The sequence below is a fragment of the Conger conger genome, chromosome 7 (genome assembly GCF_963514075.1).
Source record: "Conger conger chromosome 7, fConCon1.1, whole genome shotgun sequence".
NCBI lineage: Eukaryota > Metazoa > Chordata > Actinopteri > Anguilliformes > Congridae > Conger > Conger conger.
Genome location: NC_083766.1, coordinates 36,139,337 through 36,166,340, shown reverse-complemented (window position 1 = coordinate 36,166,340; position 27,004 = coordinate 36,139,337). Strand labels below are relative to the sequence as shown.

The 27,004-nt window shown below is 47.6% G+C and overlaps 1 protein-coding gene across 3 annotated transcripts in view; it reads right to left on the bottom strand.

Moving 5' to 3' along the window:
* The window catches only part of arhgap32b (Rho GTPase activating protein 32b), a 123,483-nt gene that overhangs the window by 42,857 nt on the left and 53,622 nt on the right, over positions 1 to 27,004 (bottom strand). For all 3 annotated transcript variants that reach the window (XM_061248467.1, XM_061248466.1, XM_061248468.1), the window contains 3 exons: positions 25,705 to 25,796; positions 25,469 to 25,553; positions 3,438 to 3,524 (listed from right to left, as the gene is read on the bottom strand). In XM_061248467.1, coding sequence (XP_061104451.1) covers positions 3,438 to 3,524; positions 25,469 to 25,553; positions 25,705 to 25,796 — 264 coding nt within the window. The remainder of the gene's footprint in view (positions 1 to 3,437; positions 3,525 to 25,468; positions 25,554 to 25,704; positions 25,797 to 27,004) is intronic.

The window sequence follows — 27,004 nt, the reverse complement described above, 5'->3', positions numbered from 1 at the left end:
GAGGGCTTCCGGTTTGAGCCCCCGCTCTGCGTGTGTCAAAGTGTCTCTAACCCCCAACTGCTCCCAATGAGCTGACTGGTCCTTGCATGCCAGTCTTTCACTGCTGGCATGCGAGTGTGTGTGGGCTAACGGGTGAATGAGAAAAATTAATTGTAAAGCACATGAAAGCACTATATAACAGGAGTCCATTTACCATTTACACACACTCACACACTCTAAGGAATATTCTTTGCTTGAGGTTGTATTACCCAATGAAAAATGTACATGGGTGCTGTTTTTGGACTCATTTAGAGTTATAGCTGGCTGCTACACAAAATCATTCATATTGCATATTCAAGCCGACTAAACAACTGAACTGTCTGGCAATTTTAAAAGGGGCATTTTTCACACTGTGAACAGCCTGCAAGTCTGCCACCAATTTGATGTTTGAAAAATAACTTCCAGCCCTCCATCTGTGCAACCGTTTCCCCCACGGTAAAACCCGGGACGACCGAAATTAAGCAGTCACACTGCGCTCTTTAACTTTCCTTGTAACGCTTAAATAAACATGAACTCTCGCACCGGTATGTCTTTCTATAACGCAGCAATAGGCCTCCAATGTTTAGACAACATTTTCCATTATCTGGCTAAGCAGACAAAACAAATATAATCTATTCTCTTTTGCGTATTTATGAAGCTTTTGAACAGTTCAGGCTTCAAGCCAATAAGTAGACATAATAGAAACAAGGTCTTGGAAAACAACATAACCACTTCTTTATTGGTTGCATGTCCTTTAGTTCACGGGTGTAGCACTTGAAACAATTAATGCTACAGGCCTACGTCTAACATATTTGCACTCCTTATTCAGCAGAAATTGATCTGCAGTAAGTAAACCACAGTCCAGGCCTCCTGTGCTCTATATTCCACCAAACCACACTGAACAACAAATAAATCACTTCAATCGATTTCTACATTCACCCCAGATAAACAAACACCCCAGACTCAGCCCTTGGTTAAGAGTTTTAATCTGAATAAAAGGATCTTGAATCAAATGGAAAAGCAACACATAATGGTTCTGGGTCCTAAAGAGAGGCATGTATGCTATTTCAGTACGACAGGACTCACAAGTCTGTGCAATATTTCTCCTTCAATGGCTCTTCAACGTGCCAATTTCAACTTATTTTTGGTACACCGATGCTTATTCTCAGCTGTGATAATGCTATACTGGAGGTTTAACTAACCTTATTGCCTGAAATATGTTCTAAGTTTAGCATTCGAGCTAAATGAACATGCACAATGTGTCTCCTTTCGGGCTTAGATTAGCGCCACACAGCTATCACATACCCGTGCTTCAATGCTGACTATTTCTCTCACTTTCAGAGTTTACAATTAAGTGTACATTCCACTGCAGTCAATCGCGTCTCCCACTCTCACCGTTATGCGAATTGTTTCCGCTCTCCTTTCGGAGCACGTTGAAAACCCTGCAGCGTACGGGTGACATTTACAGCTATTGTAAATTAACTGCGGAAGACAAGAACTTTGGTTCGGCAGACGCGCGGTAGCGGGACCAGAGGATTTACAAGCTTAGGGAAAGGCGATGCTCGGAGTTGTCTGACTGTAGGGGTTTGGTGATGTGCGGCTTTAATCCTGTACTGCATCTCATCGTCATCGTCAGTGTGTTCCTGCTCCAGCTCTGGGGCTGGGGCCTGGCCTCCCCCCGCTCCCCCCTGACACAGCCTGGACACAGTGACCCCCCTGTAGCAGCGCTGCTCCCTCCTGACACAGCCTGGACACAGTGACCCCCCCTGACACAGCCTGGACACAGTGACCCCCCCTGACACAGCCTGGACACAGTGACCCCCCTGTAGCAGCGCTGCTCCCCCCTGACACAGTGACCCCCCCTGTAGCAGCGCTGCTCCCCCCTGACACAGCCTGGACACAGTGACCCCCCCTGACACAGCCTGGACACAGTGACCCCCCCTGACACAGCCTGGACACAGTGACCCCCCTGTAGCAGCGCTGCTCCCCCCTGACACAGTGACCCCCCCTGACACAGCCTGGACACAGTGACCCCCCTGTAGCAGCGCGCGGCTCCCGGCCCACGGCCCACGGCCCGGACCGACCCCCAGCCCCCAGCTCCCAGCTCTGTCCTCGTCCTGACCTTCCTCCATAATCATAAAGAACAACTCCTGCGGGTACGCCGACAGGCCACTGTCAGGCTGTAAAAAGCGCAGTTCATAAAGACGCTTCCCAAATCCAATTTAAAAAGCGTTAGAAGGTGTTGAACTTCGGGGGCCTGTGGGGTCAGTCCACCGGTGCTGTGGATGACTCTGGGTTCACCGCCGCCTTCGCCTAATTTCAACTCAAAGGCTCGAGACTCACTGTTTCTGTTCCACATTTTTTTATTTCTTTTATTTCTCCTTCATGCAATCACTTTCTAGCCCGAAACCAATATGAAAGCTCAGTGGGTTGGGTTTCACAAAATAAGGAGTAAGATGTCTCTTGAGTGCGAACAGGGCACACGGATGGAGTGGCACCCCATCCTCATAACACTCTCTCTCTCTCGGAGACACCGACTCGGGTCGTTCCAGCTCTGTTCATTCCCTGCCCCACTTTTAAACTCAGCCCGACAGAGCCTTTGTTTTGTTTTGCTCAATTTGGGAATCTCTGGAACTAAAGCGATCTTTCCTGTGTGCGAGGCCGGCTCCCCGTGCAGGGCATTCAGCCAGTATTTTAAAAAGGGGGGAAAAAAGAACAGCCCTGTGGATTGGGTCTCCCAAGAAACAGAGAGGAAGACTGTTCAAATTTCCAAGGACAAAGCCTGGCTTTCCCACACCATTCCCAAGGTCATTCACAATGATACACTGGGAAAAACCAGGCACAGGAAATGGGGGGTAGAGGGTCTTAAAACATACCCGGCTGGTTGGGGTATAACCAGACCCCCTTCACTATGCCAGTGCTATTAGTCATTGCAGAAACACAGCTGCCACAACACCCGGCACTGTGAAAAGTGAGACACGGAAATCCATCCAATTAGCCCCGCTGTAAAATACATACTTCACATCAGGGGTAAAAAAAATACCGTGTGGAGGTGCCAGAATGAGGCAAAGCTTTGTGTGTCACAGCTTGCTGACATCATGTGAACTCTCCCCACACGGCCAATCAGCGGTGATCTCACCAAAAGCCACGCTCGTTATAACGCCATTCTTAAAAGGGCGCGCCTTCATTTCCTCCCTGCATTAACCGCTCTGTGTCTCCGGACCAGCTCTTGGCAAATACAAGAGGTGCGCTTGTTGAGGTTCAGGTTCCAATGCAAAAGAAACAGAGCAGAATTGGAAATGGTCTGTGTACTGCCTGTAAGGATCATTTGTGATGGACTGGAAGTGAGAGCCACCGTGAGTGGGAGACTGTGTGCATGTGTGGACAGTTGAGTGAGTGTGAATGCCACACCGTCCTACCTGACAGCAGATCTGGACGAGGTACACCAGCTCTTTCAGCTCAAAGCCATTCCTCGTCCCTTCATTCTGCTCATCTGCCAGGGCCAGCTGTGTGGAGAGAGAGAGGGAGAGAGAGAATAAACACAAAATATAAATTGGAAGAATATTTAGTCATCAAAAAGATTCGAATGAAATACAATGTCAGTGACCACAGCCTGGCCACTGAAAAGTGGAAAGGGGTGGACAGAGTGCACGATTAGTGCACAAGCAAAGTAGGTTGAGCGAGAGACTCATTTTCTTTCATATTGTACATATTACAATCAAAAATACAAACATAGTATATATCCCCCCCCCCCCAACTACCAAACATGAGAAAGACATTCGCAGAGCTCTTTGAACTTTAAACAAGCAGAACAAATACTCAGACAGGGACTGAGTGGGGTTGAAGCTAAGTGAAAAGGGGCAACCCTGGGACTTGCACACTGACAAGCTGAAGGGAAGAGAAATGGTGCTGCCAGGTGAAGAGCAGTAAACATGTTGTCCTTCATCTTGGCTCCCTCAAAGAAACAGAGAAAATAAGGCTTGAGGTGGAGACAGGGATGGAAAGAGAGAAACAGAGAGAAAGAGAGGAGAAAGAAAGAGAGGGGAGGAATTGGAGAGCAAGAAACAGCTAAAGAGAAAGAGCAGGCTAGACAGATACGAGAGAGAGACGGAGAGAGAGAGAGAGAGAGAGAGAGAGGGAGAGGGAGAGAGCTGTCCCCAGCTAAGTGAAATGGTCATGTGTAAAAGAGCCATAAATAATAAATGAGAGAATTGGAATCATTCCAATCCTCCGCACAGCAGGAGGGGAAGTGTTTCTGGAGAACAATTATCTCCATAGACACCAGCACTCTTTAACGTTCACCATGGGCATTTCTGTAGAAAAAAGAACACTAGTTCAGATGCCTTTACACTCATTTATTATTAGGAGGCTGCATAGTATGCTATTGTGTATAACAGAAGCGAATAAGCACTACGAAAAAGTCTGAGCATTTGTCTATTGAACTGAGCAGGAATAGACCCATCAAAACCAGGGACCTCTAGTCAAACTCTATAAACGGGTGTGCTTCATGAAGTGTTATGAAGGTGTGCCTGACATGTGGGGAAGCTCATGGCACCAGCTTGCAGTCCTTGATGAGGTCATTAGTGCCTCACTGGGTCCACCACTCTTCTGTGGGAAATCAACACCTCCAGCCTTACCCTCCTTCTTGGAATGCTTTTTTTTTTTTCATGACATTTTTATTCACCTTTTTTCTTCAGTTAGAAATGGGCAAGTGTGCCTATTTTGGGTGTGGAGGGGAGGGGGGCGGGGTAAACCCTTCACAAACCCCTGCCCAGGAAACCCCAAGGGGAAAGGAACAGAGGCTGCCTGAGACACAGTAACATGAGCTAGTGGCAGAGGTAAAGATGGGGGTACAATCATTTAGACAAGAATGCCCTGAATATGATGCGATGGAGAAGACTTGTCGATGGTCTATGCCCCATGGGGAGTGACTGGTCTATGTAAGCAGGGGGGTCAAGGTAAGAAATGACATCAGGATAGGTGAAGAACATATTCTTATTTCATTGTAAAAATAAAAAGATAAAGCCAAAGTACCCCTTGAAGGAACACATCGAGACATAACGTAACTCGAAACCTGTGACATCCTGTACAGCTCCTTTATGAACTACGCCACTTGGGAGACCAAGGTAGAACATTCTGCAGCCTTGTAAGTACTAAGTCTACCTGACCACCCAGTCATCAAGGAGCAAGAGAGACACACACTACATTACTGTACTGCCATTTAGCAGATACTTATTACTAGAGTGAATTGCATGACTTTTTCAGTTTAGGTTAAGGACCTTGCTCAAGGATACAAGCACAGTTTCATAACAATTATACAACACTGCCGCCCACACTCATTATTATAAGTGTACTTAAGTCCTCAGGTCAATAATAATAAAATAAAATGAAAATTCCTGCAGAATACACAATGTATTTATCTAATAGAAATACTACACAGCACACTGTACAAATCCTTGTCTTTACCTATTGCACAGTAAAAATGAAGGTGCAACATTCAACGTTAAGAAATGACAGTCATAGCACTCCTTATTTCACTTCACGGGCTGCCCGGTAGAGCTTGCATGATGCTTATAACCTTGGTACAAGGTCTACAAGACAGCAGCTCCACCATACCTCGAATCAATCTTCAAACCCTGCCTCCACCCAGGCAATGTCTAAAACAATGCACACGCGTACAGGCGCGCGCGCACACACACACACACACACACACACACACACACACACCGACTCAAGACTGGGTTCTGCAACTTTGAGGGAACTTGCTCTTCCCTCCATGTGTAGTCGTTTATCCCAGTCATATCCGTCTGTTCTGTCAAACTTCCCACAGTGGTCAGGTCAGGACGGGACAGTCACAATCATTGGCCATCTTCCAATGCAGACTGAAAACCTGCCTCTTCAGAGTATGGTTCATCTCAACCTTGTAGCGTTCCTATCTAAGGTGCCAATCAGATTATTGTATTTTTATGCTTTTAGATTAGATTTTTTGTTTTAAACTTAGAATTGAAGGGCTTGTTGAGGATGTAGTCTCAGTATTTACAGAATTTGTTTCTTGGCTAGCAGAGTAAATTCGCACTTGAGCTTTAGTGCATTTTTACTTGCCGGTCTGGGAATGCTGCTAGCCAGTCCTGGCACTATTGCTCGTATCAATCAGCCGAATGCACTTAACGTTTCCCCGATACCGCAAGTCACTTTGGATAAGAGTGCCTGCTAAGTGAATGCAATGCAATTTAACAATGAAGTAATGCCTCTTACATGTGAATGGCTCTCTTATAGCCAAAATGCAGGATCATTTTTGAAAGGCAGTGACCCAGATTGAGTTTCCAATCGTATCATATTTTAGTTCTGACCCTATATGAGGCTACTGATTACCACCAAACCCCAAAGCACAAGAGCAGCAGTGAACCACAGCTGCAAGTGCAAGTGTACCACCCATCCCCCCATCATTCCCTTAACTGGCCTTTACTCACAATCAATTCCTCCTCGATACGCCGTGCCGTGACTGATGCGTGTCAGCAGCTCACCGGCCGGCTGCACCGGGCCAGCGGCCAGCAGCTGAGCTGCCTCTTTCAGGACACCCGCGGCAGGCGGCCTGAGCCCCGCTCGTTCCGGACGCGCTCACAGAATATATCTCCCTGCCGTGTCCTTGCTGCGTATTATTACCCCGCTCCATATTTCACCCCGGAGAGACGTCCTCGCAAGAACGCCTCTTCAACTCCTCCGGACACGGGTGAGCACTGACCTCGTCAAGAAAATAAATCAAAATAAATACAAATTTTAAAAAACTGGAAAGCAACTGTGCCTCTTATCCGTCCACAGTAAATGCACAGCACCCCGTCCTTTTGAAAACGTGACACAGCCCTACTTATAAAAGACTACTGGTCAGTGCTGAAACCGAAACCAAGCTTGTGTTATCGGTGTTGCCTTTGGAGCTGTGCATGTTAGTATCCATTCATAAACCAGAAGACCCCAAAGCGGTGTCTCAGGGCTACACTCCGTCCCAATAAATGATAGCTAAAGACAAAGAAGCACTGACCTCGTCAAGTAGAAAAAATAAAACAAATAAAAAAAACTGGAATGCAACTGTTCCTCTTATCCATCCACAGTGAATGCACAAGACCCCAGTGGGTTATGGATCAGACACAGTAGCCCCCCCCAGCCAGAGAGAGTCAGTGAGTTTATCACGTTACCAGCCATGCATCCCAGGACAAAGCACTAATTTCACATGCGCACTCTGAAAGGCAGAACGTGCCCTCCTTCGCTAGACGCCGTTTTAATTTAAATTTTAACGACACGCGTCCGTGAGGCCAGTCCCCAGACGTTGCGGCGTTTTCGATCAGCGCTTTGACGAGGGCGTCCGGGGCCCCGTACCGGCCCCGGGGTCAGCCGAGCGCGCCGGCGTGCTGGGAGGGATTAGGATAATGAAGAGCGAACGCAGGGACACCACACGGGGGTCAACTGAGCAGAGCTGGCGGCCGACATCCAAAACAAAACAAAAAAAAAAAAATTAAAAATGGTGTGATCTCGCACAAGTCAATAAGCCCTGCAGTCTGAACCGAGCCACTTCCCCCCCCTGCCGGGTGACCAGCTGTTCCCATTCCCGCCACCTCTTAAGATTTAAGCCATATGACAAGAATACAACGACCAAATGAACAATAACATAAAAATAACCAACTCAATGGAAATAATATTTGGCTTGTGATATATAAATAAACTGATAAAATCCAAGAGCAATGCACACCCCCTCTTGTCCCAGTCTGAAGAAAAAGGAAAACAAAACATGGCGTGTAATGAACTTGATTCACCAGCTGGTTTGGGATTTGGATCAATGGGAAGACATGGGGAGCAGAATACGTACACTGCTGTGTCTGTTTGTCTCACTTCACTGGTACATGCTCCAGCTAGCTCCTCAGTGGACCACTGTCCATAGACCCTTAAAGAAATAACACTGATTACAATATCATATTGGATATATATGAACGAGGATGAAAGGAAACAACCGAAAATAGGAAACATTGGAAGATCGCCCCCACCAAAGCATCCCGGAAACACGCATCAAAGACGTGACTGTAGAGATGGGGGAGTGCAAGGAGCGCCCCAGGACCAACACTAAAAACATGACTTTTTGGTCAGCTTGACCATTTTCCTTTAGAAAACGTGACACAGCACTATTTATAAAAGACCAACTGGTCAGTGCTGAAACCAAAACCAAGCTTGTGTTATCGATGTTGCCTTTGGAGCTGTACATGTTAGTATCCATTCATAACCCAGAAGACCCCAAAGCGGTGTCTCAGGGCTACACATCTGTCCCAATAAACGATGGCTAAAGACAAAGAAGGGCTTGTTGGGAGCTTACACATCAAGACAGAGAGAGCCTCTGTTAAAATCAGGACACACATGGAGAGCTTTGTTAGCCATTAGCATTCAGTTCATTAAGGAAACAGCACGGTCTGGGAATAGCGTGGTAATCACCTTCATGTTTATATGGCTAGCACAGCTCTGAAAACACCGTAAAAAAACCAGCTCAAACCACCCAGTTATTCACTCCGGTTCGATACGGTCACCGCATCCAAAGCTCCCCGATCGACTAGCCTACAAAACGAGCTCCGAAAGGAGAAAACAGAGATGTTTTAAAATGCAAAACTGGGCTCTAGGGGGAAGGTGGTGGTGGTGGTGGTGGTGGTGGTGGGGGGGGAGGTACATGCTCAAGATTGAAAATACTTTCCCAGTCACCGTTCGGGAGCAGAGTTCAAAAACTGCCCCTGCTTCGGATACAGGAAACGCACTCACAAGCCTGCGGTTCCACATGACATGATGCCATCCACCCTCACACATGTAAACACACACACATGCATACACAGACACAGACACACACACAGACATCCTCACACATACACCGACACACACCCACCCTCACACGTAAACACAGACACACACACCCACCCTCATACATACACACAGGCACGCATGCACACACGCACGCACGCACACACACACAGACACATACACACACCATGAGCAGCAGCTGGGCTCACTCAGCAACACCAAAACCACTAAGGAGAAAGATCTTCCTTTGTTGAGCTGCAAAACCAGGAACAAGACAACACACAAAGTCGCATCGTCTCAAACCCTCAGCAGGTTGCAAACGGCTGCAGCTTTGTTAACACTGCTTCTTTGTCTCTTTCTTTTGCTTGTTATTTATTCCATTGTATTAAAAGCATTTGTGCAGAGGGGAATGTATTTGCACGAGCGAGGGTTTGCGACGCGCTGCGGTCCTGCCTGCAGGAGAACAGCGACAGAGAGAGAGTAAACAATGCATGCATGGGACCCTAGCCGATAAATCAGTGCTGCACAGTTGTCCCGTCTAAGATTCCCTTGCTCTGATACGCTCTGCACAGGGCAACAAAAGTCCCCCCTCCACTCCCTCCCCCTGGCTGTCAAGTCTTTTTGGATCGCTCAGGAAGGACCTACGGTTTTAGCCGTCGGAGGTTTATCAAATTTCAAGTGCCCGTGCGATGAGAGAGGGAGCGGGAGAGAAGGGGGGGGCGGAGAGGGAGCGCGAGAGCGGAGCATCAGTACTCACGGAAGCGCAGACGGTCTCCTCTCGCTCACACCGCCGGCCTTTTGTTCACGCCGGGGCGCTCCAAGTTAGGGGGGTTGAATAAAATAAAAGGGCTGTGCTCCCTCCTGCCCGAACACTTTTACTCCCAGAGTCAGCCCCAGAGCAGGGCAGAGTGCCTCTCCATCCTGTACCGCCTGTGTGTGTGTGTGTGTGTGTGTGTGTATGCGTGGAGTACGCTTCTCACAGAAAGCCTGCAGCTCCCCTCCAGACAAATCCGCACGCTGGAACACAGATGTCAACCTCCCGGGCTCCGGAGTACCCCCTCTGTTTCCCCCCTCCTCCGTGCTTCCCTCCCTCCCTCCCTCCCTCCCTCGCTCCCTCCCTCCCTCCCCCCGCGCTGAGTGAAATCCCTTCCACTCCTGGATCTGAAGTGAGGGTGGCTGCAGGCGAAGGAGGATGCGAGCCCGGCGTGGGTTTTTGGAGGATTTTAAAACAGGTTTCAGGTTCTGCTTTACTTATTTCCCCTGCTCCTGAGATGTTCTTCTCAGTCTGCCTTGCTTCTCTCTATCGTCCCCCGCCTTTTGTCTAAGCTTTGTTCCCCAAGACAAGGCTGTATGCTAAATTTGCTGTGACCGGACAGATGATGAAGAGGAGGAGACAGAACAGGGAGAAGATGACAAAAGCAGCCGTTCCTGTCCCCCTTGGAACTCTCTCGTGCTTACATATTCCCGTCTGCACTACCCTTCTTCCTCTCTCTCTCTCTCTCTCGCTCTCTCTCACACACGCACACACACGCACACACACGCACACCGACACAAACGCACGCACACACACACCGACACACACACCGACACAAACGCACACGCACACGCAGACACATGCATGCAAGCATGAGCGAGCGAACACACACACGCATATGCACACACATGCACACACACACGCACGCGCACACACAACCCCCTTTCCCTTCCTCCCTCTACATTGGTATGGTCCCCCAGGAGAAAGCAGGGATAGCTGCATAAGCCGACAGGAAGTGTGGCAAGCAGCAGGAGAAAGACTACCCTCCCAACAGGCATGGTCCCCTTCAGACAACCCTGCCCCTGCCCACCCCAAACCCCACAGGACGCTGGGAAAAGGGGCATTCAGCATGTCTGTATAACCCAAGCTATCATCAGCAGCAGCAGAACTCAAACCCAACCTAGCCTGCTGTATGCACTGATTTGAGCCCTTATGTCGACCCCCGACTCAACACCCCACACCCTCACCGGTACCCCACTGTATTCTCTGCTACCCTGCGTCCTCCCATGTCCCCAGTACACGTCCCCAGGACACGTCCAGTCTCATTTCCACGTGTGCAAAACGTTTAGTCTCGGTCTCCCCGCTGTTTTGTCTGGGCGGCCTGGCTTTGTTTGTTTTCATGTCTGCGTAATGACTTAAACACAGAGTGTGTTCGCGGTTCCAAGGGGCGGGCGGGGCGGTTTGGAGCGAGCATGGAAAACAAGCACAGCAGGCCACACGTCGGATCAGAGGCCAGAATCCTTCCAGAAAACTCCCGACGCGCCAAAGGCCAAAGTCGTTGCTGACAACGCCTGAAGGCGAACGGGCCATCATCACGACACCCGCAGAGACAACTAAGACGGTTGCCACTGGTTACTGCCAACTGACAACCGTTCATGATGTTCGCTGCCATAACAAACAACCCATTCACCTGCAGTTCAAAAGCAAACTGAGAGGCTGCTCTTTCACCCTGACAGCTGATAAAAAGATTGTTTCAGGAAAGCCAAAATCAAAGGTGCTGGGTGCATTACATGCATTACCGCTGCTGGCCGAACACTGGGGTGACAGGCAGTTAGGAACCTAGCCCTGCGTCAGGTACCCACACTACCCACACGAAAACTGTCTTTTAAAAGACAGGCAACTCACCCTAGAGAATGAAGACTGCACAGTGGAGTCAAGGATGGATCACTGGATCCCAAAGCCACTCATGCTGGAATCAAATAAACCTGCCCTCACCGGAGTCAAAAAAACCACTCACTGTACAGTCGCAGAGTGAAAGAATACACGCTCACAGTCGAGTCGGAGAAAACCTGCACCTTGCTTGCACTCGAAGTCTGAGGCAGAATGCCCAATGCTGGAGACTGCTCACAATAGGGAAGCAATTCTGAGTCTCACTCACACAATGGAGACAATGCAAACCAGCAGGAGCTGGTTGGCCAGAGTCAAAGAAAGCCATCACTTGCTGGAGTCAAAACCAATGGCTTTCGAGTTAATGACATCATCTGTGCCACTGCATCTGAGGATGATTACAGCACGTTCCAGGAAACTGTAGAAGAGGAGAAAGCCACATGCAACACGAAGAGCCAAAATGTGTGGGTCTACGGGGTCTCGCCAAAACTTGAAATATCCCCCTGGTGGCTGGTTTGACCACTAAAACATTGTGTTTGTTTACTGCAGGTATGAGGGTTTACAAGTGTGTATGCATGGGAAATTTCTGTGTGAAATAATATTTATGCACATTTGTTAGAACCAAATGAAAAATTGTCTGTGTCGGTGGGAGAGAGATTATGTGTGTGTGTGGGCGTACTCAGGAAGGGCTGAATATTACAGACAATACTGAAAGAAACACCAGGGCTTAGAATCCTGTGCAGGTATGACATTTCTATCCAAACCGGGCCCACGCTCAGCACATTTAAACCTGACCCTGGCAGTTTTGAGAACCTGGCCAACCCAAAATATGCCAAAAGGTTTACATAGCTATGAAATGCTATGAAATGTTATGAAATGTTATGAAATGTTATGCAATGTTATGAAATGCTATGAAATGCTATAAAATGCTATAAAACGAACGAATCGATAACAAAACTGGGGACAAAGGCTGGCTATCTTGCGTTCATGAAAACAATAAACAAATACACATGAATCACATAAATTGCTTGCTAAAGTTATGGTTGCATAAGCGGTAACACTTACTCCTCGCTTGCATTATGTAAGACACTAGCACGCGGCAACATACCAGCTCTCTAAAAAAGAGCAGTATTTATATTTCAGGCAGAGCAGTGCATTTACATTACACATTTTTACAGACTTACATTTGCCCTAAGACACTCAGACACACAAATCCACCTTCCACAAAATCTTCCTTCCATGATGTTCTCGCTGTGTGCTCAGCATATGCTGAGATTGTTCTTGTTTGAAAATCCAGGGACTGCATCCCGACAGGAACATTAAACAGCTTTGCAGTGACATGACCGCATAGCCACAGCTGGAAAGTAGCCAGCTACACAGCCACTCTAACTAGCTACACACAACACTAGCGCAAGTTTTTGGTGTAGGTTATATGGGTTTGAATATACAGACCGCTCTCTCAAGGAGTTGACAAGCATACAACACAAACAAACAAAGAGCACACTAGCTACCTATCCAGTGACATAGCTATAATTAGCGAACTTGCCATCTCTACTTTATTTATAGATTACAAGATTTATAGTTGGCGAGCCAGTCACCATTGGCTGCTTCTATTCTTAAGTGGAGACGCCAAGTGAAGAATAGCTTCCTCTTTCTAGTAGCACAATGTTTTCAGATCAATAGAAAGCTCACTGCAAGTTTATATCAATTACAGCAACACCAACCACAACTCATCCCATTTCATGTAGTCTAGGCTATCACTTGCTAGTTGGTGGTCACGACTGTTGAATAACAAGTGCATTTAAAAAAATATATATATATATTTCAACAAAGACACATTCCACTTTAGTAGTACATCCACGCTGTCGGATTCAGTCCAGGACTCAAGTATTTAAAAATCTAAAGCATAGGCCCTGCCAGTGGAGGCTGCGAGTGAAATGGCTCATTTTATAGAGTCTGGCTTACAATAATAATGGACTTAAACCTGACCCAGACAATAGATGCTAAAACTGGTCTGACATTTAGCATCACAGTCCCTTCATCCCTACCAGAGGACCAGCACATATACACAGATTTGCTGTGGACACAGGATTCTGATATAAACGCATTGGAATGACATGTAAGACATGAGGTGTGATCAATGGAGAGGATGCAAATAAAATGCATCCATGCTAACAAAACACAGAGACGAGATTGTGAACACTGTCCTTCTCACTAGAATATAGAACAATGGAGAGAACGAAGAGAACACACATGCACACACAAACACAGTTCTCTTATTACCATTGTAATGAATTGTTCATTTGTTTGTTTGTTTTACAGTTATTTAGTTATGTTTGTTATACGTTACATGTTGTTCATATATGGTTCATGACTTGTGTATTATTGTGTAAAATTTGTATATATTATTGAATATGCTTTTGAATTGAATTGAATTGAATTGAATTGAATTGAATTGAATTGAATTGAATTGAATTGAATTGAATTGAATTGAATTGAATTGAATTGAATTGAATTGAATTGAATTGAATTGAATTGAACTGAACTGAACTGAACTGAACTGAACTGAACTGAACTGAAATGAAGGGCTGGGAGAGTAGAGGGGATGTGAGGCAGATCGGTCTCAGTCACCCGGCCAGGGTTAATGGAGACCGTCAGCAAAGACAGCAGCAGGACTGCAAAGACGGGAACTGAGAAGCTCAACCTGAGTGAGCACGCGTTGCTGCAATGCAGACAAGACGGCCCTTTTTCCACTTCTCCATGATAATTCAACGGGACAGGCCCGGAAAGTTCCACGCGCGGAGACTTATGACTGTAACGCACCACGTATCTTGGAAAGAATGATGTGGAAAGAGGAATGTTGAGAGAAAGGAGAAAGAAAGAGTGGGGGGGGGGGGGGGGGGAAGACAAGAGGAATCGAGTTTCTGAAGCACAAGCCACCAGGGGTATCTTGTGGGTTACACAATGCGTTCAAATCTCCAGGCAGTGAGAGGGGAGCCAAAGATGCACCCGTAATTTCAGTATTATGCCTGCCTTTGTGTATGAGGGTGCATACGAGACAGAGGGGTTTCAATTGCTTAACCTGCTGTGGAGCGAAAGGAGACGCTCAAGGGCACTTGCTTGTCACTCAACTTTTACAGAAATGTAAGAATTCTTCTGGGCTGTATCTTAGAAGCACTGAGATCGCAAAGGGGACAACACAGATCACATTTCCACAGCATGAATGAACATGAAGCTGGGTGCCATGTCATCAGCATGATCTGGGGGTTTCACGCACAGACAAAAATAGAATCTAAAATATCATAATTCGAAGGTGACCTAGTTTACAAAGGGAGACTGTTATGCCTTACAGTAACAAATTACTCCCATACAGGAAAAGAAATGAAGAAAATTCAGATCAGAGGATGATAGATTACCATGTGTGACAGCAGTTGACAGCTTGGCTAGTTACTCTAATTATAATAAAGCAGATGTAGGGAAACTGAAAACACGAAACAGCACAGGCTGTATAGAAAAGTGTGCAGAAAACCCCCCCCCAAAAAAACATGCCATATAGGACGAATTATCCAGCTACAACGACGTTTGGCTCAATTCAGTCACAGCCATTTAGCACTGAAGGACTTCAGTGTAAATAAAGTGTCAGTGTTGGATTCAGCTGAACCAGATGTACAGTACAGAGGTAGAAGGGGAAGATTCTGAATGTACCTCCCACAAACAAACACAAACGCGCACACAGACTCACAAAGTTGAGATTTCACACAGCAATATTGTTAGGTGGCTGCAGAATGTGAGTGTTCAAATACCCCCCAAATTAAGGCCTTAGGGAGCAAAGGCAGTCCTTCAGTGCTTCCAGAAGAATCTCTTTTAAAATGTTCATGCACTACAGAGGAGGAAAGGAAAGGAATGAGACTGAATTTCAACACAGCTGCAGGCAGGGTGGAAGGGGGGTAGAGGAAGGAGTAACTAGATGAGATTAACACACAGACGGGGGGGTGATTTATAAAGCCCATTATGAAATACATTTCCAAAAAAATAAAAAACACAAAAGAAAAAAAAACACATACAGCGCGCACACTCTCTCACACACACACACACACACACACACACACACACACACACACACACACACACACACACACACACACACACACACACACAACTACACTCTCAATGTGTAACCTGAAGAGGACTTGCAGCTGGGAGGAAGCACAATATTTGTGTTCTGACCACTGGCCATTTCTCTTATGTCACAGAACCAAGTCGTTTCCCAATTTTGTACCAAAGAGTACAGCTCTCCAGCCAAAATCCAATCAATAATTTGTCCTGAACTTTGACATACAAGTAAACACAATGGGAACAGTTCAGGCATCGTTTTAACATCTGAGAAACTTGCAAACCTGTGATTGTGAAGAAAAAAAAAAAACTTGGCATTTAATCGCTAAGTCAAAGTGGGGAATGAATGTGGACTGAATCCCAACCTCTCTCGACAGAGTCATACGACTCCTGCCTCCTACAGTACAGCAAACCTTTCAGCGAAATGGGAGAGCAGAGCTGTGGCAACGTTAATCCATTTTGCCCTGGACAGATGTAATCGCTTCATATCAGCCACCAGTTGCGCGTCTGACAGTGTAGCATTCTTTTAGAGTAGATGAAACCTCCGCAAACCTCAGTGCTGCCTGACAGCTCCAACCGGGCCACAGTTAACTGATAGGGCCAGACTCTTGTAAAGGCTAAATTGGACATCCCAGAGGAGACTTCCATCTCTGTATCCATGCACAGCTCTCAGGTCCCTGGGGTGAGTATCGATGGGCGCCTGACTTGGTTGGCTTTGGGTCAGCCAGGCTGAACCCAAAGCGGCTTCCTTTAGGGATGAAGGAGAGGAGCGAACAGCATGCCCATTGGCTGGACACCTGACCCAAAAAATGTAGGACAGTCGCTCTGCCTTTGAAAATGAAACCTAAAAGCAGGACAAGGGCTCCCATGGCGACACCCACAATCCAGTGCTCAGACAGCGCACCTGCATGGCCTGAGAGCAGGAAGTGGCCCAGGCCTGAGAGAAAGGGCATGTGCTTAGCAATGGCACCCTTCGCCACGTTGGAACCCCTTCAGCATTTGTTGTAAATTTGTTTTCTTGTGTCTTCTATGCGATAAGGTAAGATGGATACAGGATGAATGTTAACATTTTATACTGAACTGAAGCCGGTACATTGACAATGCAGTATGGTTCCTATCCGTACCTCAGAAACGGTAGAAGGTACAGGTCAGAAACATGGTTGGGGTTCATCTCCCAGACAAAGCCCAACATCTGGAGGAAACAGTCAGGGGTCAAAGCTGAACAGCGTGTGGATCGCCCGGGCGATGACGTCCACCCCCCCTTAGCCATCAAGCTCACACGGCACAATTATAGGTTATTATCTTTACATTAACGAAAGACTGCAGCCAAGCCCCATTACGGCACCGGTAGGCCTCTTCATGTAATGAGGTCATGCTTTGCTTGGAGATGGACGCGTGGGGGTGGGGAGCGTGGACCGGTAATGTGCGTGCGGTTCTGCGGAGGGCTGACGGCCGGGGAGCGCACCCTGCCTGGCTCCTCGGAGCTCCCCTCCCCTGCAGACTGACTGCACCAGGAGTCCCCACAGTGCCGTTTCCTGCCCCCCACCCGGGTTCCCACAAATAAAGCAGCGCTGAGTCTGAACAGACCCCCCGCGCCCTTCCCCCCACGGCCTGTGAAAGGTAACCCGTCACAGCCCCGCATTCCTACACTTTCACACAGCCTCTCACCGGCAGGATGGCTGGATCAGCAGAAAGAGGAGTCGCAGGAGGAGGGAGAGACAAAGGGGGGGCCATGCACAAGACCCGCTCCTGACTGGCGAGCTGGTCACAGGCAGGCTGAGCGGAACGGGGGCGAAGGTGTGCATTCCCCGAAGAAGTGGTACCAAAACAATCCGAAATGAATACAACAGCTGTTCTAACAAGTCTGCTACATGGGCAGTAATGTTAAGAAAGCAGAAGCGGAGAAAAGCGGGTTTAGATTGGGGGGCTGGTAGAGGAGCTGACAGAGGCGTGGCGTGTGGTTTTCGCGGGAGATGCCTGCGCTCAGAATAGCAGCTGCAGGGCTCACCTTTTCTGGCGTGAGGGGAAGGCGCTCCATGAATTAAGTCTTTATTTTATTCCGGGGATAATCCGGGGAAATTGGTGGGCGTCAGCGGGAAGGCGGTGGAGCAGACGTATCAATAACACTGCGCCTCCCTCTCCCCCCAGGGCCGCTCCACACAGTCTGGGATCAGCTGCTCACACAGCGCCGCACACAGCTGCAACGTGTGTGTGTGTACAGTATGTGTGTATGTGTGTACTGTATATGTGTGTGTGTGTGTGTGTGTGTGCGTACATGTGTACTGTATGTGTACGTGTGTACTGTATATGTGTGCGCATGTGTACTGAATGTGTGTGTGTGTGCATGTATGTATGTGCGTGTAGCGTGTGTAGTGTGTGTGTGTGTGTGTGTGTGTGTGTGTGTGTGTGGGTGTGTGTATTGTATGTGTGTATGTACATACGTGCCTGTGTGTCTGTGAGCACACTTCCACACCAGTATGAGCCGTGCGTATGTAAGCTCATGTATGTGTACGAGTGTTTATGTGCAGCAGAAACAGTCTAATCTGTGCCTGTGCCGTAATGGGTACTGGATACTGTACGTGCGCGTGTGCACAAATGTGTTTGATACAGAAATTACAGAAACAGAGCAGCGATACAAAGCCAAAAATAATAATAATCCAAATGAACACATCGCCAAGGCGCTAATAAGCTGAGGCTTTCCTCCAAACCACACTTCAGCTCGGAGCAAACTCAACAGTATTTGCACCTGATAAGAACACGTAAACGAGGGGAACACATAATGTACTGGAACAGTGAGGGGGCTCAGGGACCTCCATTAATCACAGCGAGTGTGTGTGCTCCCGCTTTTATCACTGTCTGATGGATGGGGGGAAAAGCAATGGAACAAGGAAGTGGGGAGATGACACAAAGGAACAAAGAACTCTGCCAGTGACCCCCCCCCCCCCCTGTTTTGGTGGGCGGTTAGTGCACTTGAGGCTCCTCCCCATTTAATTTCACAGGCCACTTCCTCCCCCAGCTGAAGCAGCAGAGACGCTGGGCATTACCGCGGCGCGTTCCTTTACCTGTCACGCGCCCACCCGGCTAATGGATTCAGACGGACTCATTTAACTGGGCCCCAGATAGCAGCAGCCTAAGGCAACCACACTAACCCAGAGCACACTAACGCAGTGCACACTAACGCAGTGCACACTAACCCAGAGCACACTAACGCAGAGCACACTAACACACTAACGCAGTGCACACTAACCCAGAGCACACTAACCCAGAGCACACTAACCCAGAGCACACTAACCCAGAGCACACTAATCCAGAGCACACTAACGCAGTGCACACTAACCCAGAGCACACTAACACACTAACGCAGTGCACACTAATCCAGAGCACACTAACGCAGTGCACACTAACCCAGAGAACACTAATCCAGAGCACACTAACGCAGTGCACACTAACACAGAGCACACTAACGCAGTGCACACTAACCCAGAGCACACTAACCCAGAGCACACTAACCCAAAGCACACTAACGCAGTGCACACTAACACACTAACGCAGTGCACACTAATCCAGAGCACACTAACGCAGTGCACACTAACCCAGAGCACACTAATCCAGAGCACACTAATGCAGTGCACACTAACCCAGAGCACACTAACGCAGTGCACACTAACCCAGAGCACACTAACCCAGAGCACACTAACACAGAGCACACTAACGCAGTGCACACTAACCCAGAGCACACTAACGCAGTGCACACTAACGCAGTGCACACGCACGCAGTGCACACTAACGCAGTGCACACTAACCCAAAGCACACTAACGCAGTGCACACTAACGCAGTGCACACTAACGCAGTGCACACTAACCCAGAGCACACTAACCCAAAGCACACTAACGCAGTGCACACTAACCCAGAGCACACTAACGCAGTGCACACTAACACACTAACGCAGTGCACACTAATCCAGAGCACACTAACGCAGTGCACACTAACCCAGAGCACACTAACCCAGAGCACACTAACACAGAGCACACTAACGCAGTGCACACTAACCCAGAGCACACTAACGCAGTGCACACTAACGCAGTGCACACGCACGCAGTGCACACTAACGCAGTGCACACTAACCCAGAGCACACTAACGCAGTGCACACTAACGCAGTGCACACTAACGCAGAGCACACTAACGCAGAGCACACTAACGCAGAGCACACTAACGCAGAGCACACTAACGCAGTGCACACTAACGCAGTGCACACTAACCCAGAGCACACTAACGCAGTGCACACTAACGCAGTGCACACTAACCCAGAGCACACTAACACAGAGCACACTAACACAGAGCACACTAACGCAGAGCACACTAACGCAGAGCACACTAACGCAGTGCACACTAACGCAGTGCACACTAACACAGAGGACACTAACGCAGCCTTCTGCACATGCTCCGTAGCTCTCAGGGCTCCGGGATCCCCAGTGTACACAGAGGGATGATTAAAAAAAACGTTAAAAAAAAATAAAAATAAAAAAATAAAAATAAATTTCAAGACCTTCACAAGCATAGGGACAAAGGGGCAAACCGCAGTCAGAGGTTTGCCGTTTCTGGTTGTATTTTATGTACAGTAGCCTGGGAGGGGAGCCAAATTGATGCTTTAAAAAATAAAAATAAAACTACAGACAGAAACGTGTCTCCCATGGGGACCAATCAGGGGGAGCAGTAGCTGAACTAGATATACGAGCGAATATGCCAACATTTTATATAGATACACACATATATTATTCATAAAAGAGACCACTTTAACAGCCTATCACACATTTAAATCATCCGGAGAAGCTTCCCTTAACCATTATTGAGCCCACGCTACATTAAAGGCAGAAATAAAAAAGACCAAAGTGATCTCTTCCCAAGGTATTCAATTAACCTTTCACACAACTCAATATGTGGGTTATTGTCTTCATCTCCGACATGCTTCAAATAAAACTCAATGAGAAACAGGGGGGAGGGCGGTGGTGTGTAAGATGGCTCCCCTGCACACAGCGTACCTGTGAACACTCCCTTTACAGCAGAGCGGATTTGTCCACAGCAGAAGCATGCGTTCCCAGGTGACTCCAGGACAGGCCTGCGTTTTGGCCAACTGGAACTGAACGGATTCCCACAAAAGAAATTGGCAGGAGAGTGTCAAAAACCGAACAGTGTTGTAACAGCAGGGACGGCACTGAAAACAACCCCCGATTACAAAGGACCACAAATACTGTTTTACACTCCTCACCGTAAAATGGGCTGTTGGAGAACAAACACTATCTGCCCATTTACAGACAAACAAGTGATAATCTTGACTGTCCAAACGTATAAGGACTACTTTTATTGTGAGGGGTGCAATACGCACATTGAACAGACTCCCCCCCAATTCCCAGACAGACAATGCATTTTGCTCAGTTGCACCTTGTTATGAGACACCTCCTATCGCTAAGGCCTACGGCATGACAGTAACGGATTTAATGAATTTTCAAGGATTTCCACTGCTCATCTCTGGGGGTAATATTGGATCACCGACCCCACACTGCGGAACGAAGACCAACAATTCCTGAACGGGACTTTCTACAAACACGTCAGCAAATATGTTGAGCGGTAGTAAATATGTAGGCTGCGTGTATAATGGGCTCCTCCTTGGGAGATGCTAACCCTTTGTGACCGGCTAAAGTCTCTGAGGGCCATGCAGTGACCTGGCTCTTCTTTAAATGTCCCAAACTCTATGCAAATACTACCAAAACGAAATCCAGAGTTTGGCCGACACAGAACCTCACGAAGCCGAAAGTTCCCAGTTGAGAATCCGGTTATACTTCATGCGTATTTTGACATCGACTTTTATGGAAAACTACCCAGTTAAATGAAACCGTGACAGAAAAGACGTGGCTGAAACGGTCCTCGCTCTCTCCGTCTCGTCTGATGAGACGCAGAGTTTGTACGATCGCGTGCCAAGTGGAGCACGATTATCCTCCCCGTCTCAAACTGCACTCTTCTCCCTCTTCTGGCTTCTCACCCTGCACTCTTTATCCTCCTTGTATGTCTCTCTTGCTAAGCTTATTATGGTGGCACTGTGGCAACGCGACAACACCAATTGCTGATCCAGCAACATAAAAACAAAACAACATGCCAAAACGTAATTATCTAACAAAGGAAAATGCAAAAAAAATGTAAGTCTGCACAGCCTGCGCTACCAGATGAGAACGTGGAAACGATTCACTTTTTCCAAAGGCTCTCGGACATGGTTGAGCCAGGCCAGACAGGAGTGGAGAGGGAGAGGGAGAGACGGTGACAGGAGACCATAGAAGAAGAGAGCAAGCAGGAAAGGAAGACACGGTGAAAACGTCACTGAAGTCCAACTGGGTCTGAACCACACCTGGATCAATATATGACATCAATCTGAGGCTCTCTTACGATAAAAGGGTCAGATAAAGATAAAGTCTCCATTCCTTGATTGCATTGCAAAAAGAGTTGCAGTAAAAGCAAACGCTCGATCGAAAGAGTCACAGGACAAAATGGCTAATTGGATAATTGATTAATATTTGTATAATTAACACCAGCATATACAATAAAGTAGGAAAATATTGGAAATCATCCATGGAAGTTTTGAGCCGAATGCACGTCAATACAAAAAAGGGAAATTAATTCAACGAGGAAAGCCAGTAAATGAAGAGCTAATGTTCTGCAGCGATGAGTCTAGTCTGCAGCGTCTCGGCTGAGAGCTGGAACTCGTGTGGGTCACATGACAACGGCACCATAGCGCTCTCGGGACAGCAGAAAATCGTTAAAGCAAGGTGGGGGGCAGGGATCAGCCAATCAGAGAGCCGCGGCCTTCACTGTGATGGATGAGCGTTCCCAGGGGACGCCGATGGCTGTCCGTCAGAGGCCAGGACGCACGCGAGAGGGCGGGTCTCCAGGCCTTTCCGCTGGGATGCCGTCTAGACCCGGTAAGCAAAGCAAACTGCAATTCAATCAATTTTATATCCTGTATATAGTGCCAAGGAAAGGTTGCCACAGTGTGGCACAGTGGACAATATTCAATGAAAGTGGAGTTCAATACATGATTAATTTTTTATTTTTTTCAAAGATCAAAGACAATACATTTTTATTCAGTCCGAATATACAAAATGGGAATATACAGATATAGAAAGAGGAAGACAGATTGAGAAAAAGGAGGTCAGTATGTTCCAGAGTGCTTTCACTCAGGTATAATTCCAGCGATCTTAAGTAAACCACCGTCTATTACAGCATTACAGCCTGCTATTTGACTCAATCTGCCCCATGAGATTCATCCCTCAGAGGGACCACAGATTCACCCAAGTGTCACCCCCACACTTAAACCTCACGTGTTCCCAGATTTCAGAAAAAAGGGGAACATTATATTTTAAGTGCAAAACAACACTTGCTTCGACGTATCAGGCACACGGAGGTAGCATTGAAGGGGGCTCAGATCTGTTGAGACCTGTGGTAGACAAACAGAAAGTCCATTACCCAAAGCACTCACTAGAGGGCGCAGTTCTGTTAGATGTAGATTTCACTGGTACTGTAGACGGTCATTCAGTTACTCACAAAAAGACCCACTGGTGTGAGTGACAGTGAGATCCATCCATTAGTTAAGGATTGACAGTGAGATCTCACTTCGTAACCGAATGACAATGAGATCTCTCTTAGTTACTGAGATACAATGAGATCTCACTTAGTAAAGGAATGACAGTGAGATCTTTCCTCACGGAGTGACAGTGAGATCTCACTTAGTAACTAAATGGCAGTCAGATCTCTCCTTCCGGAGTGACAGTGAGATCTCTCCTAAGGAATGACAGTGAGATCTCTCCTTCAGTTGCTGAGGGACAAAGAGATGTCAGGCCTTTTAACATGTCACAGTGATGTGACAGATCTCACAATCTAGAGAGGAGACAGGGTAAGGGGACGAGTGTTGAAGATCAAGTATTTCTGGAGAGTGTGGCAGGAATTCACAAAAAGAGGATTGATACTGAAGCTTGACTAACTCTCTCTCTTCCAACAGTCACTTCTGGCTAAACGTCTCGATGTACCAGCCCTCTTTCTCACTCCCCCTTCCTCAGTGCGATTCTACTCGCTTCATTGGCATAAAAAAACAACACATTTCCGTTGCCAAATCCCAGTGCAATACAATGCTAAACCAATGGGTTATTCAACCGCACTGTCAAGCAATGGATAACAATAATTATTCAACACATAATCTGCAAAGTATCAGGATTAATTGGGTTCCCTGCAACATTTTCTCTCTTCTTTCTCCTCAATAGGAGCATTCATTTTGTTTTGAACAGAAAGGAGCCATAACGATGTCCCATTTTCTCTAACACACTGTAAAGGGAATAATTAATGTTTCAGCTGCTGTATTATCCTGGGGGGAGGGGAAGCCGTTCCATTCCAACGCAGGTCCAGGAGACTGCTGCCCTCTACTGGATTACACGTGCACTTACACGGCAAATAAGACCTGTGTGCGTGTGCGTGTGGGGGGGGGGGTTTAACCAGCTTATACCTGAACTAAGTACAACAGTCTCTCTGTTGAACCACGTACGAGCGTACGGTGTGGGCAACTCGGGTTTGTTTACAGCTGCGAGACGGGGGACCTCTCGGGCGGTGTGGGTGGTGATTACGGCGGGCGTGAGAGGAGTGTCTCCCCGGCTCCATCCCGCCTCATTAGCGGGATCAGTATTCCCAGCACGGCCCTCTCCGGACACTGCCGGGTCTGAGCGCTCAGCATTTTCCACATCCCGCGTGTTTTCTGCGCTCCGTAGTTGTGTTTTCTGAGCGTGCTCTCACGCTGCCTGCGCCTCCCACACAGTCAGCCGGCAGCCTGTTCTCCCCGCAGCCCCACCGAACCCTCACTCTTCCAGGCTCGGATCGCCTGACTCCTCCAGGGGCTGCTCCTGTACGCCGGGTACACTTCAAGCAGGAGCAACAAACGACCGTTGTGGGAGGCGTTTGAAAATATATATTTTCAAAAAGCCGTTATTTAACGGCAGGGATTCAGAAAGGCGATGAAATGGTTACATGCGGAACTGCGTGCAGGCGGTCTATGATTAGCGCCATTAGCATTAACGCCCATCTTTGAGATTTGCATCTAATACATCATTCAAGCTGAGCTCCTCACTACTGAAACCATTAAAGTACATTTGTCTAAAATTACATTTCACTATTTTTGACTCTAAAGATGCTAAGTGCACTCACCCTTCAAACCCACACACAGTTATGCTAACTGGACGTTGATGAAAATAGAATAGAAAACTGCTAATCAAACATTTCATCACCAGAACTGTAAAACTAAGAATATTGGGCTGGATAATGCAGCTATATATTTTTGGTTTTTTTCATAGTTATACCTGAGGCCAACAGTTTGCTAGCTTGTTTGCTAGCTTACTGCAAGATAATCCAATAAAGCCAGACCTCAAGAACGGACTCACAACAGAGAAGGAGTCCCGCTTGTTTATCAGTCGTGACAAAGGGAGGAGGAGAGACTCATTGAATATTATTCCCAGGAAGAGAATGCAGGGGCGGAAAAGAAAACGCCAAGAATGTGGGCCCTTTATGAAGTGTGCCGATTGCACCAATCACTGAAGGCCACTCCCATCTCCGGGGCTGATTGGCCAGTGCTGTGGGGGCCAAGCACCTTGCATCGCAACGGCGCTACTTCCATTTGAACCGCTCACAAATAAACCCAACTACCAAGTCAGCATCCGTGATCCGGGTAAAGCCCAGTGGCTACCGTCATCCCCTGAACTCCTGAGCGCAGTGCACTCCAAGCGCAGCTTGTACCGGAAACTAAGCAAATCCACCAAAGCAATTTTCCCCCACCACTCCTCACCTGTATGGTTCCGAAGTCCACGTTCTCGTAGTGGAAGTGGGCGCACTCGGCCAGCTTGGGGAAGTGGCCCTTGGTGAAGGACAGCCTGCAGGGGAGAGCAGAGCAGGTCAGGGGTGTTGGGTCAGGGTTGGGTCAGGGCGAGGTCAGGACAGGGTCAGGGCGGGGTCAGGACGGGGTCAGGACGGGGTCAGGGTTGGGTCAGGGTTGGGTCAGTGCGGGGGCGACGGCGCACATACTTTTTGACGTTCTTGACCTTCATGCTGGCGGTGCTGCTGCAGGACCGCAGCAGAGGCTCTGCTCCGAGCTCCGGCACCTCCGCGCTGCGAGCCTGTCAATCAGACAGCACCAATCAATCCACTGTCCCAACTCTCAGCCATTCACACAGGCTGCACTAAGGCAGCACTAATCAATCTGTTGTTCGCTGACCCTCCCGCTCAGAGCTCGCCAGACTGGTGAATAACACGGGGAAATGGGTGGGGTGACCATTACATCAATATATGACATCACATCTACAGCAAAGCTGAGAAAACAACCCACTAGCAGCTGACCAACACAGAGTTAGTGCGTGCATGTGCGTGTACGTGTGTGAGAGAGAGACAGAGCGAGAGAGATGGAGAGATAGACATGTAGAAAGAAGCAGTGACAAAGTGCAGGCGTCAGAGAGAGAAGACGGACAAGAGGGAATTGAGTGACGACCTTCACAGGGACAAGTGGCAGAAGCCCCACGTAATCACATCATGTACTTAACATGCATGTCAAAACGTACAGCCCGAGTCAAGCTGGACCTAGGAGATCCTCGATAAGGCACAGTTCGGAGATGTGCTGACGTTCAACTCAAGGAGAGAAAGACCTGACTGAAACATCCTCGCAGTTCAGCTGTCCTTATAAAATATTCACACAGTTTTCTAAAGTAGCTGCCTTTCTCCCTGTCTGATGATAAAGAGGTGCACAGCAGTGACTACTTCTCACGTGGGAGAGACAGTGAGGGAAAACTCACAGCCCTCTCCCACGGTAGAGCTGGAAACCAGGCTTTTTCACCAGAGACGGCGCCAGGCTGGCCCATTACAGCCCTTTAACACCGTACAGCCAGAACCATGAACCCCCATGGACCTGCATGGGTCACATTCACTGGGACGAGGCCACATATACTATCCAAAATGAGCGGTCCAATATGCACGATCAAATCAACATTTTCTGAAAATATCAAGTTAGAAAATGTAATGTAAATATCAATCATGCATTTTTTATGAAGGAAACTTTCAAAAAGATACATAAAACATGTATTGACAGTAATATTTTGCAAATGAATATGCATCTTAGTTTTTTTCCATTCTTATGTAATTCATTTCCACAACCAGCTCAGCTGTGTATTTCAGAACAAAAGGGCAGTGTTGCCATGGAAACGGATTCACTCTTAATACCTGAATGCTGCCAACATGAAGCTGAATCCGTAAAATCATCATTACCTCAACTTATTCAACAGCTCCGAATCAGGGCAAAAGACGATTGCAATACATTAGTGAAGCGACTAGACCC